Source organism: Schistocerca gregaria, chromosome 1, assembly GCF_023897955.1.
Source record: "Schistocerca gregaria isolate iqSchGreg1 chromosome 1, iqSchGreg1.2, whole genome shotgun sequence".
Lineage (NCBI taxonomy): Eukaryota > Metazoa > Arthropoda > Insecta > Orthoptera > Acrididae > Schistocerca > Schistocerca gregaria.
In genome coordinates this window covers 463,969,129-463,983,877 of record NC_064920.1, presented here as the reverse complement: position 1 = coordinate 463,983,877, position 14,749 = coordinate 463,969,129, and the positions used below count along the sequence as shown (strand labels likewise).

The 14,749-nt window shown below is 41.3% G+C and overlaps 1 protein-coding gene across 1 annotated transcript in view; it reads right to left on the bottom strand.

The window, feature by feature from the left end:
• LOC126354143 (transient receptor potential channel pyrexia-like) overlaps positions 1 to 14,749 on the bottom strand; it is a 179,877-nt gene that overhangs the window by 15,291 nt on the left and 149,837 nt on the right. The window contains exon 8 of the mRNA XM_050003594.1: positions 4,300 to 4,492. Coding sequence (XP_049859551.1) covers positions 4,300 to 4,492 — 193 coding nt within the window. The remainder of the gene's footprint in view (positions 1 to 4,299; positions 4,493 to 14,749) is intronic.

Below are 14,749 nucleotides of genomic sequence, written 5' to 3'. Positions count from 1 at the left end.
AAGGCACGTTTAGCCACAGGGTGATCCTCATTACCAACAAACACTGTCTGCCTGTGTCCATTCATGTGAATGGACAGTTTGTTGCTGGTCATTCCCACATAGAAAGCTTCACAGTGTAGGCAGGTCAGTTGGTAAATCATGTGGGTGCTTTCACACGTGGCTCTGCCTTTGATCTTGTACACCTTCCGGGTTACAGGACTGTAGTAGGTGGTGGTGGGAGGGTGCATGGGACAGGTTTTATACTGGGTCGGTTACAAGGGTAGGAGCCAGAGGGTAGGGAAGGTGGTTTGGGGATTTCATAGGGATGAACCAAGAGATTACAAAGGTTAGGTGGACAGTGGAAAGACACTCTTGGTGGACTGGGGAGGATTTCATGAAGGATGGATCTCATTTCAGAGCAGGATTTGAGGAAGTCGTATCCCTGCTGGAGAGCCACATTCAGAATCTGATACAGTCCCGGAAAGTATCCTGTTAAAAGTGGGGCACTTTTGTGGTTCTTCTGTGTGAGGTTCTGGGTTTGAGGGGATGAGGAAGTGGCTCTGGTAATTTGCTTCTGTACCAGGTAGTTGCGGGATGCGAAAGCTGTTTTCAGGTTGTTGGTGTAATGGTCGAGGGATTCAGGACTGGAGCAGATTCGTTTGCCACGAAGGCCTAGGCTGTAGGGAAGGGACCGTTTGATATGGAATGGGTGGCAGCTGTCATAATGGAGGTACTGTTGCTTGTTGGTGGGTTTGATGTGGACGGATGTGTGCAGCTGGCCATTGGACAGATGGAGGTCAACATCTAGGAAAGTGGCATGGGATTTGGAGTAGGACCAGGTGAATCTGATGGAACCAAAGGAGTTGAGGTTGGAGAGGAAATTCTGGAGTTGTTCTTCACTGTGAGTCCAGATCATGAAGATGTCATCAATAAATCTGTACCAAACTTTGGGTTGGCAGGCCTGGGGAGCCACTTCCTCATCCCCTCAAACCCAGAACCTCACATAGAAGAACCCCAAAAGTGCCCCACTTGTGACAGGATACTTTCCGGGACTGGATCAGACTCTGAATGTGGCTCTCCAGCAGGGATACGACTTCCTCAAATCCTGCCCTGAAATGAGATCCATCCTTCATGAAATACTTCCCACTCCACCAAGAGTGTCATTCCGCCGTCCACCTAACCTTCGTAACCTCTTGGTTCATCGCTATGAAATCCCCAAACCACCTTCCCTACCCTCTGGCTCCTACCCTTGTAACTGCCCCCGGTGTAAAACCTGTCCCATGCACCCTCCCACCACCACCTACTCCAGTCATGTAACCCGGAAGGTGTACACGATCAAAGGCAGAGCCACGTGTTAATGCACCCACGTGATTTACCAACTGACCTGCCTACACTGTGAAGCTTTCTATGTGGGGATGACCAGCAACAAACTGTACATTCGCATGAATGGACACAGGCAGACAGTGTTTGTTGGTAATGAGGATCACCCTGTGGCTAAACGTGCCTTGGTGCACGGCCAGCACATCTTGGCACAGTTTTACACCGTCTGGGTTATCTGGATACTTCCCACTAACACCAGCCTGTCAGAACTCCAGAGATGGGAACTTGCCCTTCAGTATGTCCTCTCTTCCCGTTACCCACCAGGCCTCAACCTCCGCTAATTTCAAGTTGCTGCCACTCATACCTCACCTGTCAAACAACAACATCTTTGCCTCTGTACTTCCGCCTCGACTGACATCTCTGCCCGAACTCTTTGCCTTTACAAATGTCTGCTTGTGTCTGTGTATGTGCGGAAGGATATGTGTGTCTGTATGGGATTATATCTTCCAGCTGTTCAAAGAAGGTTTTAATTACACCACTTGGTGATCGATACAAACCTAATGCACAACATAAATTCCCATCAATTTTAGTTTCCAGTGCTGTAGCTTCAAAGCTCAATTCTATAGAATATTTTGTTATATTTATGGCTTTAGTTGTTTTATGGTTAGAAAAAATAGCAACCCCACCACCGTTATAGGAAGTTCTGCAAAAGCTGGCTACTTTCATATAATTCTTTAAGTTGTACATTCCTATGTGATTTTCTTTTAGCCCATGTTCTGTAACTACTAGAATGTTTGGCCTATATTCCTGTAATATTACCTCTAATTCCTCTGTTGTATTGTTTATGTATTGAACATTTTGGTGAAGTATTCTAACAGTTGGCTTTAAATTTAATAGTTCCCCTTCCTGTAATATACTAAGCACTTCACTTGCTCCCTTTGCTTCTGGTGCTATGCAGTGATTTTTTTCAGTTTGTGTCATTAAACCTGGATCATATCTTTGTCCTATGTTTATATTCCTCTCACTATTGTCACACTGGTATTTAAGATGGACAGTTTTACTTACATATTTTTCCATGTTCTCTTTCTGCTTACTCAATACAATAAAAAAATCCTCACTTAGTGTAGCAGGTCTCCTAGTTCTCAAGCATCTGTCTTGATTGGAAGCTGCTTCTGCTGTTGATCGCCCAGGCCTCAGGTACCTCTTCTGTGTGGTTGCTGTTGCTGGTGGCTCCTGTGCTCTCCGACTTGGTGACTGCTCTTCTTTGTTAGCTGCTGCAGCTAATGACCCTTGTATGTTTTCCTCACAAGCATTTTCATTGCCCTGAGATAGTATTATGGGGTCTGCTGTTCTGGGTGCTGTTGCTGATGACGACAGCTGTGCTGATGATTGTGGTGATTGTGCTGCTACTGGTTTATCTGACACTGCTGCTGAGAATATCAGAGCCTTTGCTGCTGCTACTGGTGTTTGTTGTAGCTCTCCTGCAGATAATGATGGTTCCACAGTTACAGACGATTCTTGTTTTGGCGGTATTGGGATTGGAGACCCTTCCATTACAGATGACTCATTAATAAATTTAAGTATTTCGGCACTAATAATCTTTTTCCCTTTTACGTTCATGTGGAGACCATGTCTTGTGAAATGATCTCTGTGAGCACTGTTTATCTCTACAAAAGTCGTATTCTGGAAACCTCTACATATTTTCTCAAACAGCCTGTTTGCTGTAACAATCTCGATGTTTACACACGAGTTTTCCATCAGATCGTGTCTCCTGGGGATACTAACAATGTAGAAATGCACTCGAGGCATCCTTTTGATTGTTTCCTTTAGGATTCTCATTGCACGCCAAGTTTCATTACAGTAAACGTCATTTGCGCCTCCTATTATGATGCAGCTGTTACCGGTCGTCAATATGTTGTCACTGTTTTTCAAAATTTCGCGTAGCGGCGCGCCTGGTTTGGTGATGCCTGTTACATTAAGGACTGGGTGATTTCTTCTCATAATTTCTGTAACTCCTCTCCCATGACTATGTGCAAAAATATATGTCTGTTGCTTGTATCCTTGCTTATGCATAACGTGGTTGTTCACTTTTCTTTCTTTACAAAACAGAGGAAAGTAGAGGTTACAGTATTACAGTATTAACATTATTACAGAAAGGATAGATTGCTACTTACCATAAAGGTGACATGTTGAGTTGCAGACAGGCATAACGAAAGTAGTGTTACACATTGGGCTTTTGACTAAAGCCTTCTTCCAAAAGGAAAACACACACATTCTGTCAGGAATGACTAAAAATAGCAATCATGTGTGGGTGAGGTGTACCTGCTTGTGTGAATGTATAGGAGACTTTATCTGAAAGCTCAATACGTAACAGTCATTTCATTGTGCATATTTGCAATCAACATGTCATATTCATGGTGAGTAGCAGTCTATCCTTTTCCTTGTAATGTTTTGTTAGTTTGCTGTGTGTTTGCATCTTTAGGGCCCACAGTGAATTTTGTTTTAAAGTATTGATACTTTCTGCCCATCATTTTATGAGTGTGCACTGTGTACATGCACTCTTGTAATTCCTCTTACTGTGTCACCTGCTGTGTGGAATATATTAGCACATAGTTTTGATATAAAGTGAGTAGTCAGCACCTATTTATTGTAATTGTTGTAGCTCCATAGGAATTATTTCTTGAAGCTCCCAATTTTTTTAATATTTCAAATGTCAGCAAAATGTAGTAAAAATGTTTAATTTTCTTCTCTTCGTATCTTGTTCAATGTGGAAGATTTCTCTGTAATCTGTATGTCATATGCTTGACAGCTTGAATATATGGCACATTTTCATTTTTAATTCAAATCTCTTAATCTTTGTGGATAACTAGGATTGGAATAGTAACCAGGAAATATATAGATTCTAGTGATGAGTCATAGATATCTGTGTCATTTATATAGAATACACTGCATGAGAAATGATTCATGTGACCAGAATAAAGACAGATGGTGGTACCATACCTGTATATCACTGACAGCGAGTCCAACAAGCAAGTTTGTCAGAATGACTGTGACGAGAAGCACGAAGCCGAAAAACAGCAGATGCGCAGTCCCTGCATACTGCAGTGGCTGGTCCGCATCATAAAAAATGTCCTCGAACTCCAGCTCTCCAGACATCATCACCACAGTCTTGAGTACACTGCGCAGCGCACCTCTGGATGCACAGAACGTCATTCTGTTGAGAAGTGCAGCTCAAGTGTACTTCTGATACAATGATAATCATGACCAAAATTACAAGTACATTTGAGATCAGAGCTGTAGGCCAGAAAGTATTATGTTTGTTTGACATTGTGATGAATAGTAATTTATTAATAGTCATACTCAGCTCTTCATAAAGTAACCTAAAATTTTACAAGTATATCAACAATCGTGGTAGTTGCTACAAGTAGTTTGTGAAGACAATGGGTAAAATACCCATGTTTTGAGGGTTCTCTCATGTAATTAATTGAAATATCTTATGAGATGAACAATTGTATTCTGCATTTCCCTGAAGAAACAATACATAATGAAAGTAATGTTTTATGACTTAAATCAAATGAATGCTTATTGTCTGCAAATTACGCTTGTTAAACAAAAATTAATCAACTCCCTCTACATACCTTGACAGTATTTGTGATTTGCTGTGACAAGGACTACAAAAATGTGTAAGATGGGTTGGATTCTGACGACGACGTGAAGCATTATCCCAGACTACTCCAAAGACTTGCAGTAGCATTCAAATACACAGACTTTGCACACTAGTCAAGGTATGTGATTGCTCCCCTACATTTCCCATGGGATGGAGTTGCAATTTTATCTTGGTGGGTATCTATGTTAACATCTCAATTGGCAGTGTTAGTAACGTTGCAGTCATTAAGATGAGAGAAAAACAGCAAAATCTGGGGCCCTTTACTGTTATGGCGGACGATACATATCACCTCAACTGAAGGGCCAATTTTAGCACAATGAAAAATTCCAATCAGTATCACACAGCATTCCTCGATGTGTGTGCAGACTCCCCAAAAGGCTTGCTCCGGTTTGGAATACCCTACGTTATCCACATATATCTGCAATGTGTAACTTGTTTCCTGTTGTCCATGGTCCTGAGCTGGTATCTCACAGCTCACTGACATCAAACAATTTTGTGGGCAAGAGCAAGAAATTCTGTTCCAAATAACCATATAGCCATATATATAATTCCTTCCCACGTATTCATTGGGAATGGGCCAGGAATGAGCAGTGGAGACTTCCTGCTGCAATTCCTACCATGGTGGGAACAGTGTTTTACCCATGAGCCATGATAAACATTGTTTATATTTTAAACAATCTTTCTGCTGCAATTCCTTACAAATTTTTTACAGACAAGGATGTTTCCCAATGCAGGTAGTTAATACCAATGATAGTATGAAAATAGTGATAAGTTTAATTAGCAATCCTTCCCGTTGTTTCAAAAAAAAAAAAAAAAAACTCAAATTTGTGTTCTATGGTCATTCACAGTAGCTTATATGTTAAACTGTTTACATTCTGTCATTACTGAAAGTGCTCAGTGCCTGAGACACTGGGCTCTAAAATGGGATTAATGAAGTTGAATTCATTGCCTAGTTACTTTCTCCTTGTTTTGTTTATACATATCACTGTACATAGGGTGTTATTGGCATATGGGTCTTAACTGAGAAGAGCAGTTTTAAAATAACTTTTGAATCACTAACAAATACTACCTATTTTTATTGCTAGTCATTCAGTTTTGAGATTACTGAGAAACACCTTATGTTTGCATGATGATAGTTATGTTTGTCACTGTGATCCCACCTTCTGGAATGATTCTCTTGAATAAATGCACGTCCAATCTACAAGGCAAAACTCAGGAAAGTTAGCTCTGCACTTCTGTTTCATTTATGATAAGCTTAGTGCCGACCTGCTTGTTTTCTTTCCCACCTTGTTAATTATTAAGACAGCTCTGCGATATTGTGGGAAGTGGTTTCCTTTTAACTTCTTGTTACTGTGCAAGGAGGAATGACTGCCCAGAATTATGTCAATTCTTCGGGTGAACAAGTGCATTCCATGGTTCACAACGTTCACAAGATGTTCAAGAACAAGGAAAATGTCTTCAGAGATGGCAACACCAAAATGCACTCTAACTGTTCTGTTTAGACAGGGTTTGATGAACGCACATTTCAATCCCCCTCCTGTCCCACACAGTTTCGCAGTATGCAGATTATCAAACATTTCTGATAGCTGTAGATTCCCTCCCTCATTACTGCTAATGAAACAAAGTACTGTACAAAATTGCTCTTGAACAATTGGTGATCTATTAACATTCATTCTACGAAGAACTAGAGCTGTATGTATTGCAGGTTAAATAATCTTGTTCATTCATGTGTTATTTTGATGCCCATGTGTGCAATTCATATACAATGTAAGTTAATACAAAACTGTATATGTACTGTGTTTCAAATTGTGGTAACTAGATGCACTGAATATGGGAATAAGGAACTGAAATCAAAAGAAATATGCAAGTTTCAGTGGTTAATTAGTTCTAGTCATTGCATAAGGGCTGTTGTATTATTACTCTGTGTCACAGGCTGTAGAGGCTCTTTCCTACAGAATGAGCTGCATTGAGCTGCTTTACTTAAGTCATCGCAAATAAATTTCAAGTGTCTTCCATCCTAATTTTCTCAAGTTACTTTGAATGTTGTCCAAGTATTTCCTGTGTGATGTCCAAGAGGTCATCCTCCAGTGGGAAACGGGGCTTTCGTCTCATGGTGCTCTGTAAGTGTGCCATATTATTTGGTTTTAATTTCAGCTACTATACTCAGTTCATTAATAAGTTCATGGTTAAATAATATTCTCCAATCATTATTAATGTGTCTTCCATAAGATTTTACATTCAAGTAACTTTCTTTTTCTTTTTAAAGTCCAAGTTTCAGATCTATAGATTAATGATTTTTCTATGTGGACTTCTGAATTCCTAGAAAATAACTCCTTTTGAAAACTGTCGTAAGATTCCATTTCAATATTTACAGAGTTGTCCGAGGTTCGCATGGCACTGATACAATTATATTCTTTGTTCCAGTATGAGATTTTCACTCTGCAGCAGTGTGTCTGCTGATATGAAACTTCCTGGCATATTAGAACTGCGTGCCGGACCAAGACTCGAACTCGTGACCTTTGCCTTTCACGGGCAAGTGCTGTACCAACTGAACTACCCAAACATGACTTACAACCCATCCTCAAGCTTCAATCCTGCCAGTACCTCGTCTCCTACCTTCCAAACTTCACAGAAGCTCTTCTGCAAAGAACGTAGGAGATGAGGTACTGGCAGAATTGAAGCTGTGAGGACGGGTTGTGAGTCATGCTTGGGTAGCTCAGTCGTTAGAGCACTAGACCGCAAAAAAACAAAGGTTCTGAGTTCAAGTCTTGGTCCAGCACACAGTTGTAATCTGTGAGGAAGTTTCAAATTCTTTTTTTTTTGTAGAAGCTTTGTTATTTATTTGTTGTGCGTTGTTATTTAATGAAAAGCAATGTAAGGTGAAGAGTTGTACCATTGGTAGCATGTATTAATTGTGCTGTAAGAACATTTAATTCATTTTTATGATCAGTGAGTACAGTAATATCACCACAAATGTGAGTGTATTAATGTTGCTATTTAATTATTCCCTATTTTCTAATAAATTTAATTTTTCACTTATTTTGCTGGTCATAGTACTGTAAATAATGAATCCGCCCTGTTGATTCCTGTTTTGATCTCTGTAGAGGCTTTGATGTCAACTTTTATTTTACATATTGGGTTTAGAGTGCAGAAGTTAGTTAAATTTGACATTTCATAGTTATACCAAGATGCCTTCCTTCTGTTTTTCCATAAAGTCACTGTTACTATTGTCAAATGTTGTTATTCAATTGATGAAAAGTATTATGTAGGGGAATGGCAATTAGTATGAGCTGGTGGAAAGTAATGGCCAATTATTTTTTTCTCAGATTTGCCCTTAGACAGTGAATACATGCAGTGCTTCGAATAAATCATAGACATCAACACCACTTCTCCATTTGCTAGAACTTAAATGATGTACTTGTTGAATCTGTTTCTGTTAGCTTGGGCAAGTTCAAAAGAATGCAGAATCTTCAGCTATGATACATATTACATAAATTGGAGGTGGAGGGGACAGAAAGGAAATGAAAGTAAAGGGAAGGAACTAATGATATCAGCTGCATAGGGACTTTATGTGGAATCAGCAACGACGAGTGAAAATGTGTTCCGGACCATGACTTGAACCCAGCATCTGCTGCTTACTAGGCAGTTGGGTTAACTACTGTGCTACCTGGACACAGTGTTTATTGCAAATGCGTGGACTTTTTCAGCATGCTCCCCGGCTGACCCACACTCCCATCCAGCACCACCTATCTGTAGTACCCATCCATGGCCTCTATGCTCACTAATTTTAGATTCGCACTAGAAGTCAAACGTAAATGTGAATCTGCACTGCAGGTTGTGATTCGCTGCCCATCAAGATGAAGCAATTATATGAATGCAAGGTGTCTGTTCTTTCAGACGTCTGCACTATGCAGAATCTGCAGCTCTGATACATATAATGTAAACTGAATTTGGAGGAGGGAGAAAAGAAAGGAAAGGGAATGGAAGAAACTAATGATATTAGCTGCATTGGGACTTCATGCGGAATCAACAGTGACAAGTGAAAATGTTTGCTGGACTGGGACTCAAACCGAGGATAGTTGATGCATTTGCAATAAAAACTGTGTCCAGGTGGCTAACTGATTAATGCAACTGCTTGGAAAGCAGGAGATCCTGGATGTGAGTCGCAGTCCATCACACATTTTCACTTGTTGCTGCTGATTCTGCATAAAGTGCCAATGCAGCTGATATCATTAGTTCCTTCCCTTCCCTTTCCTTTCCTCTCCCTCCCCCCCCCCCCCCCCCCCCCCTCCCCAACTTAAAATTAGATAAATTTTTGGTTCTTAAAATTCAGTCTTTATCACACCACTTATGTTACAAGAAATAAGTGACTGGTTTCGGTCATATCACATGACCAACATCAGACCCATGGCATCCTTTGAAGATGGTAGGTGTAGCACTCTTCTCAGCTGCTGTGATGTCAACTGGTTGTAGTCTCTGGCAACTGCCCACAGCAGTTGTGTGTGTGTGTGCGTGTGTGTGTGTGTGTGTGTGTGTGTGTGTGTGTGTGTGTGTGTGTGTGTGGGCGCACGTGTGCGTGTGTTTTGTTGACATGGTAGCATTAATGTTTAATTAGTCCAATGAATGAATGAATGAATGAATGATTGAATGAATGAATAATGAAATCCCACTCACTCAATCCAGTTTGTTTCCACCATGTTTTAATCTGCAGTGTCATTCAGGTAGTATGGGCTAACCAAGATTGGATGTTATAGGCCACTTATATATAGGGCAAGGTTCAAGAAGAAGGGTACTGGTGAGGGTAGGGGAGTGGTCTGAAACTGCAGTGATGCCTTCAGTTTCAAGTGTTTTGGAAGGTGAAATAAACAGAAAGGGCTGTTGCTGATTGTTTCAGTGTTCCTAGAACTACACTGCAAAAGAGATTAAAAACTGTTATAGATAATGAGCAATGAAAATATTTATTTTACTTTCAACTTTTAAAATTAGAAAAGTATTTTTTAACTCACATGCATTGTGTGGAAAAATGAAACTATTGTTTTCTGTTGTAAAATTCACATTTCTGTTATAGGTTTTCACTTTGATTTTTTATTATATTGGTTCACTATGTTTTCTGTCCGTCTGGGTGTCTGTTAAGACTCCTTTTTCTGAGGGATGGGTAGAAGTATCTGGCTGAAATCTGTATCACAAGCTAAGGTGTGAAAAGTTTCTAAGTCAAGGCAGTCGAATGATATCGCTATTTATATCACACATTTCGATACTCACAAACTCGCTTGTCAAAACATAAAGAGGAGTTCCTGTTGACTTACAGTCATGACATTTGACAATAAGCAAGGTTTCACAGCACAAGTAAAGGGAAAAAATCCGAACATTGTCAGTTTGTAATTATATCATATAAAAATATTTTGTTGCCATTTGTTGCTTGTCTGTCTGTTGAGACACCTTTTTCTTAGGAATGCATATAAGTATCAAATTGAAACTTATGTCTAATACTGAAGTCTGTGTTTCCTTGGCAGTGTAAAAAAATTAAGCATCTAGCTTGATGCAATCAAAAGATACAGCAATTTGTAAAGACCTCTTTTTTTCCAGGAGCAGGTAGAGGTATCAAGTACTGTAGTGTCAAATGTTAATTTCTGTGGCCCTTGGTTGAATAAATAATTTAAGCTTCTAAATCAGTGGAATCAAAAGATATGGCCATATGTCACATATTTTGATACTTGCAAACTCGCTAATCAGAAGCTATAGAGGAACTGCCTGTGTATATGTGTTGCCCCTGATGATCCAATGCTAAAGCACAGGCCTAGAAACTGAGGGTCGCAGGATTGAATCTCGGTCGGACCATGGGTTTCTTAGTCTTCGTTTTGAACTAGCCTTCACGATCTCGTGGATGCCATGTTATACAAGTTGTCATGAATGAAATTTGAAACATGTTATGCAACTCTGCACATATCCACTGACGAAGCGTAATGAAAAAATAGATTGAAAAAGGTAGAAAAAAATAAAGACTTGCATCTGGCCATTGAGCCATAAGCCCATACTAGCCGCCATTTTCCTATATCTTGTTCTAAGTAAGATATGCATAAGAAATACCCCATATTGTTCTAAGAATACAAGTACCCGAACTTCGAACCAGTAAAACTGGGAAAAAAAAAACGGGAAAATCTTTGGAAGCGAAGGTCGTTACACGGTGGATTAAGGACGGAAAAGACTCACCATGATTTAATAACGAGCTTTGGAAAATACTGAGGAAGCAGAGGCTGTTGCACTAACGGTTCGAAAGTGAATGCGCAATCAAAGGTTGGTAGAGAATCTTACGTCTGTGAAAAGATCTATGCGCAAAGCGTACAACTACCATTATCATACGTTAGTGAAAGATCTGGCAGAGAACCCAAGAAAATTCTGGTCCTGTGTAAAATCGGTAAGTGGGTCTAAGGTTTCGATCCAGTCACTTGTTAACCAATCTGGTGTGGCAGTTGAACATAGCGAAACGAAAGCCGAAGTTTTAAATTTCACGTTTAAGAAATCGTTCTCGCAGGAAAATCGTATAAACATACTGTCGTTTGACCATCAAATGGGCTACCGTATGGATGACATAATAGTAATTCATAAGCTTGCCTGGCGTGGGGAAGCAACTGAGGGATTTGAAAACAAGTAAGTCGCCAGGTCCTGGTGGAATCCAATTTGGTTTTTCAAACAGTACTCTACAGAGATAGCCCCTTACCTAGCTTGCATTAATCGCGAATCTCTCGCCCAGCGCAAAATCCCAAGCGACTGGAAAAAAAGTGCAGGTGGTGGCGCCAGTATTATAAGGAGCGCAAAAGAACGGACTCGCAAAATTACAGATGAATATCCCTAACATCGGTTTGCTGCAGAATCCTCGAATACATTCTCACTTAGAATATGGTAAATTTTCTTGAGTTCGAGAATCTTATGTCCACGAATCAGCATGGATTTAGAAAGCATTGCTCGTGCGAAACTCAGCTTGCCCTTTCCTCACATGATATATGCGAACTATGGACGAAGGGCAACAGGCAGATTCCATATTTATAGATTTTCTGAAAGCGTTTGACACGGTGTGCCATTGCAGGCTGTTTAAGAAGGTACAGCATATGGAATAGGTTCACAGATATGTGAATGACTCAAAGACTTCCTAAGGAATAGAACGCAGTATGTTTTCCTCGATGGCTAGTGTTCATCAGAGACAGGTTCAAAATGGTTCAAATGGCTCTGAGCACTATGGGATCAGAGACAGGGGTATCGTCAGGGGAGCCCCAGGGAAGTGCGGTTGTTTGCTAATGTGGTGTAAGGTAAGGTGTCGAAGCTGAGTGACTGTAGCAGGATCCAAGATGATTTAGATAAAATTTCTAGTTGGTGCGATGAATGATAGCTAGCTCTAAATGCAGAATAATGTATGTTAACCCAGATGAGTAGGAAGAACAACCCCATAATGTTCGGATTGGGCGTAACGTTACAAAGCAATATGACATGCAGCGATCATGTGAGGATTGTGGTTGGGGGGCAAATGGTCGACTTCGGTTTATTGGGGGAGCTCTAGGAAAATGTGGTTCATCTGTAAAGGAAACGGCATATAGGATGCTAGTGTGACCTATCCTTGATTACTGCTTGAGTGTTTGTGGTCCGTACCAGGTCGGATTAAAGGAAGACATTGAAGCAATTCAGAGGCGGGCTGCTAGATTCATTATTGGTAGATTCGAACAACACCACAAGTGTTACGGAGATTCTTCAGGGAGTCAAATGGGAATCCCTGGAGGGAAGGCAAAGTTCGAGGAAAGCTATTGGGAAAATTTAGAGAACCGGCATTTGAAGCTGACTACATAACGGATCTACTGCTTCCAACATACCACAAAGGTAAGATACGAGAAATTACGGCTCATACGGAAGCACAGAGACAGTCTTTTTTTCCCTCTCTGTATTTGCCAGTGGAACAGGAAAAGAAATAACTAGTAGTGGTACGCTACATTCTCCGCCAGGCGGCATACGGTGGATTGCGGAGTATCTAAGTAGATGTAGAACTCCTTTTCGATAGCAACGGAAAAGTTACAGCCGTAGCAGGAGAATGCAGATGACTTCTATAGCCGTCTAGACTGGCCTGCCACAACTGCAACATTTCCGTTTATACCAAAAACCAGTTGCCCCAAGGTATTCCCATTTTATCACTGGGCTGTGTCATTTTGTATGTGGCGCTGTAGCGGCGTGCCACGGCACTCTGGTGCGGGGATTTCAATGTTCGCTTGGACAGCAGAAATGCCCTGGTCAGCCAGAACATTATGACCACCGACTTACTATTGATATAAAATTCATGTACGCGAGGTCAGCGTCATCTGGCGAAGAATCGTTATTAGTGAGACAAACGCACGGTGCCTGTAGTATCAGTGGGCGTGCTGTCCGTGTTTAGAATGGGGAACGCGCGATCTATCTGAGTTTGAATCGAGGGCCGATTGTGACGGCCGGTACGAGCATTTCGGAAAGTGTACGACTTGTCCAGTGTGTGGTGAGTGTCTTTTATACGTGGCGAAATAAAAGTAAAACCACTTCCAGACGTCATGGTGTTGGGCGGCCACCCCTCGTTACAGATGTCGGACGTTGTAGGTTGGTAAACAGGACAGGAGGTGGCGAACTGTGGCGGAACTGACATCAGACTTTAATGATGAGCAGAGTACAAATCTGTCTGCACAAACAGTGCACCGAACACTCCTAACGGTGGGCCACCACACAACCCATGCAAGCGCTAGTGTCAACATTACTACATCGACAGTTACAGCTGACGTTGGCGTAGTGGCAGAGGGTGGCGGGGTCTAATAAAAATATGATACCTTCTCCGTCATGCTGACGGGAGGATGTGAATTCGTGACCTTCCAGGGGAACAGCTCCTTGATATCTATACTGCGGGATGGAGACAAGCTGGTGGAGGCTCCCTTATGCTCTGTGGAACATTCACGTGGCCCTCCATGGGCCCAGTGGAGTTCGTGCAAGCAACAATGGCGGGCAAGGAATATCGTATACTGGTTGCAGACGACGTATAACCCTCCATGACCACGATGTTTCCTTACGGCAGTGGTATTTTTCAACAAGATACGATGTGCTGCCCCCCCCCCCCCCCCTAACTCGCCAGATCTGAGCCCGATGGAACACATCTGAGATGTGATTGAACATGGCGTCAGAACTCGTCGCCCCTCCCCCCTCCCTTTTCCGTAATTTACAGGAATTAAGTGACTCGTATGGGCAGATGTGGTGCCAGCTCCCTCCAACGATCTGCTAAGGCCTCATTGCTTCTATGCCGTGATGCATCACCACTGTTATCCATGCCAACGATGGACCTACCGGCTATTATCTAAGTGTTCATGATGCTCTGGCTGATCAGTGTATATCTGCAAACAAACAAATAGTTAATTCTTTACGTTTTTGAAGTGATTATTAAAACTTTGTGTTTAACCGTGGTAATTGCGTGTTATACGATATTGTTGCTTAAGCGACTTCTGATTCGGCAGTCTCTTAGATTTGCTAACCCTCAAACATTGATTGGTAGTATACAGATGCAGAAATTCACGGATAAATAGCTTTGTTAGCATAAAAGACACATTTCCGCATTTTAAGATAGGTTTTGTCGGTTTTAGCCGTGTGAGCCAATGTACATACCTTGTAAGTGGCAAGTCACGAGTCGTCTTATTAAGTTGCGACTATTGATATAGATCATGAAATTGGCTGGAAGCTTATAGATTTTCTCAACCGTTTAAAGACAGAAAATTCGAGAGATAAAACTCCGTG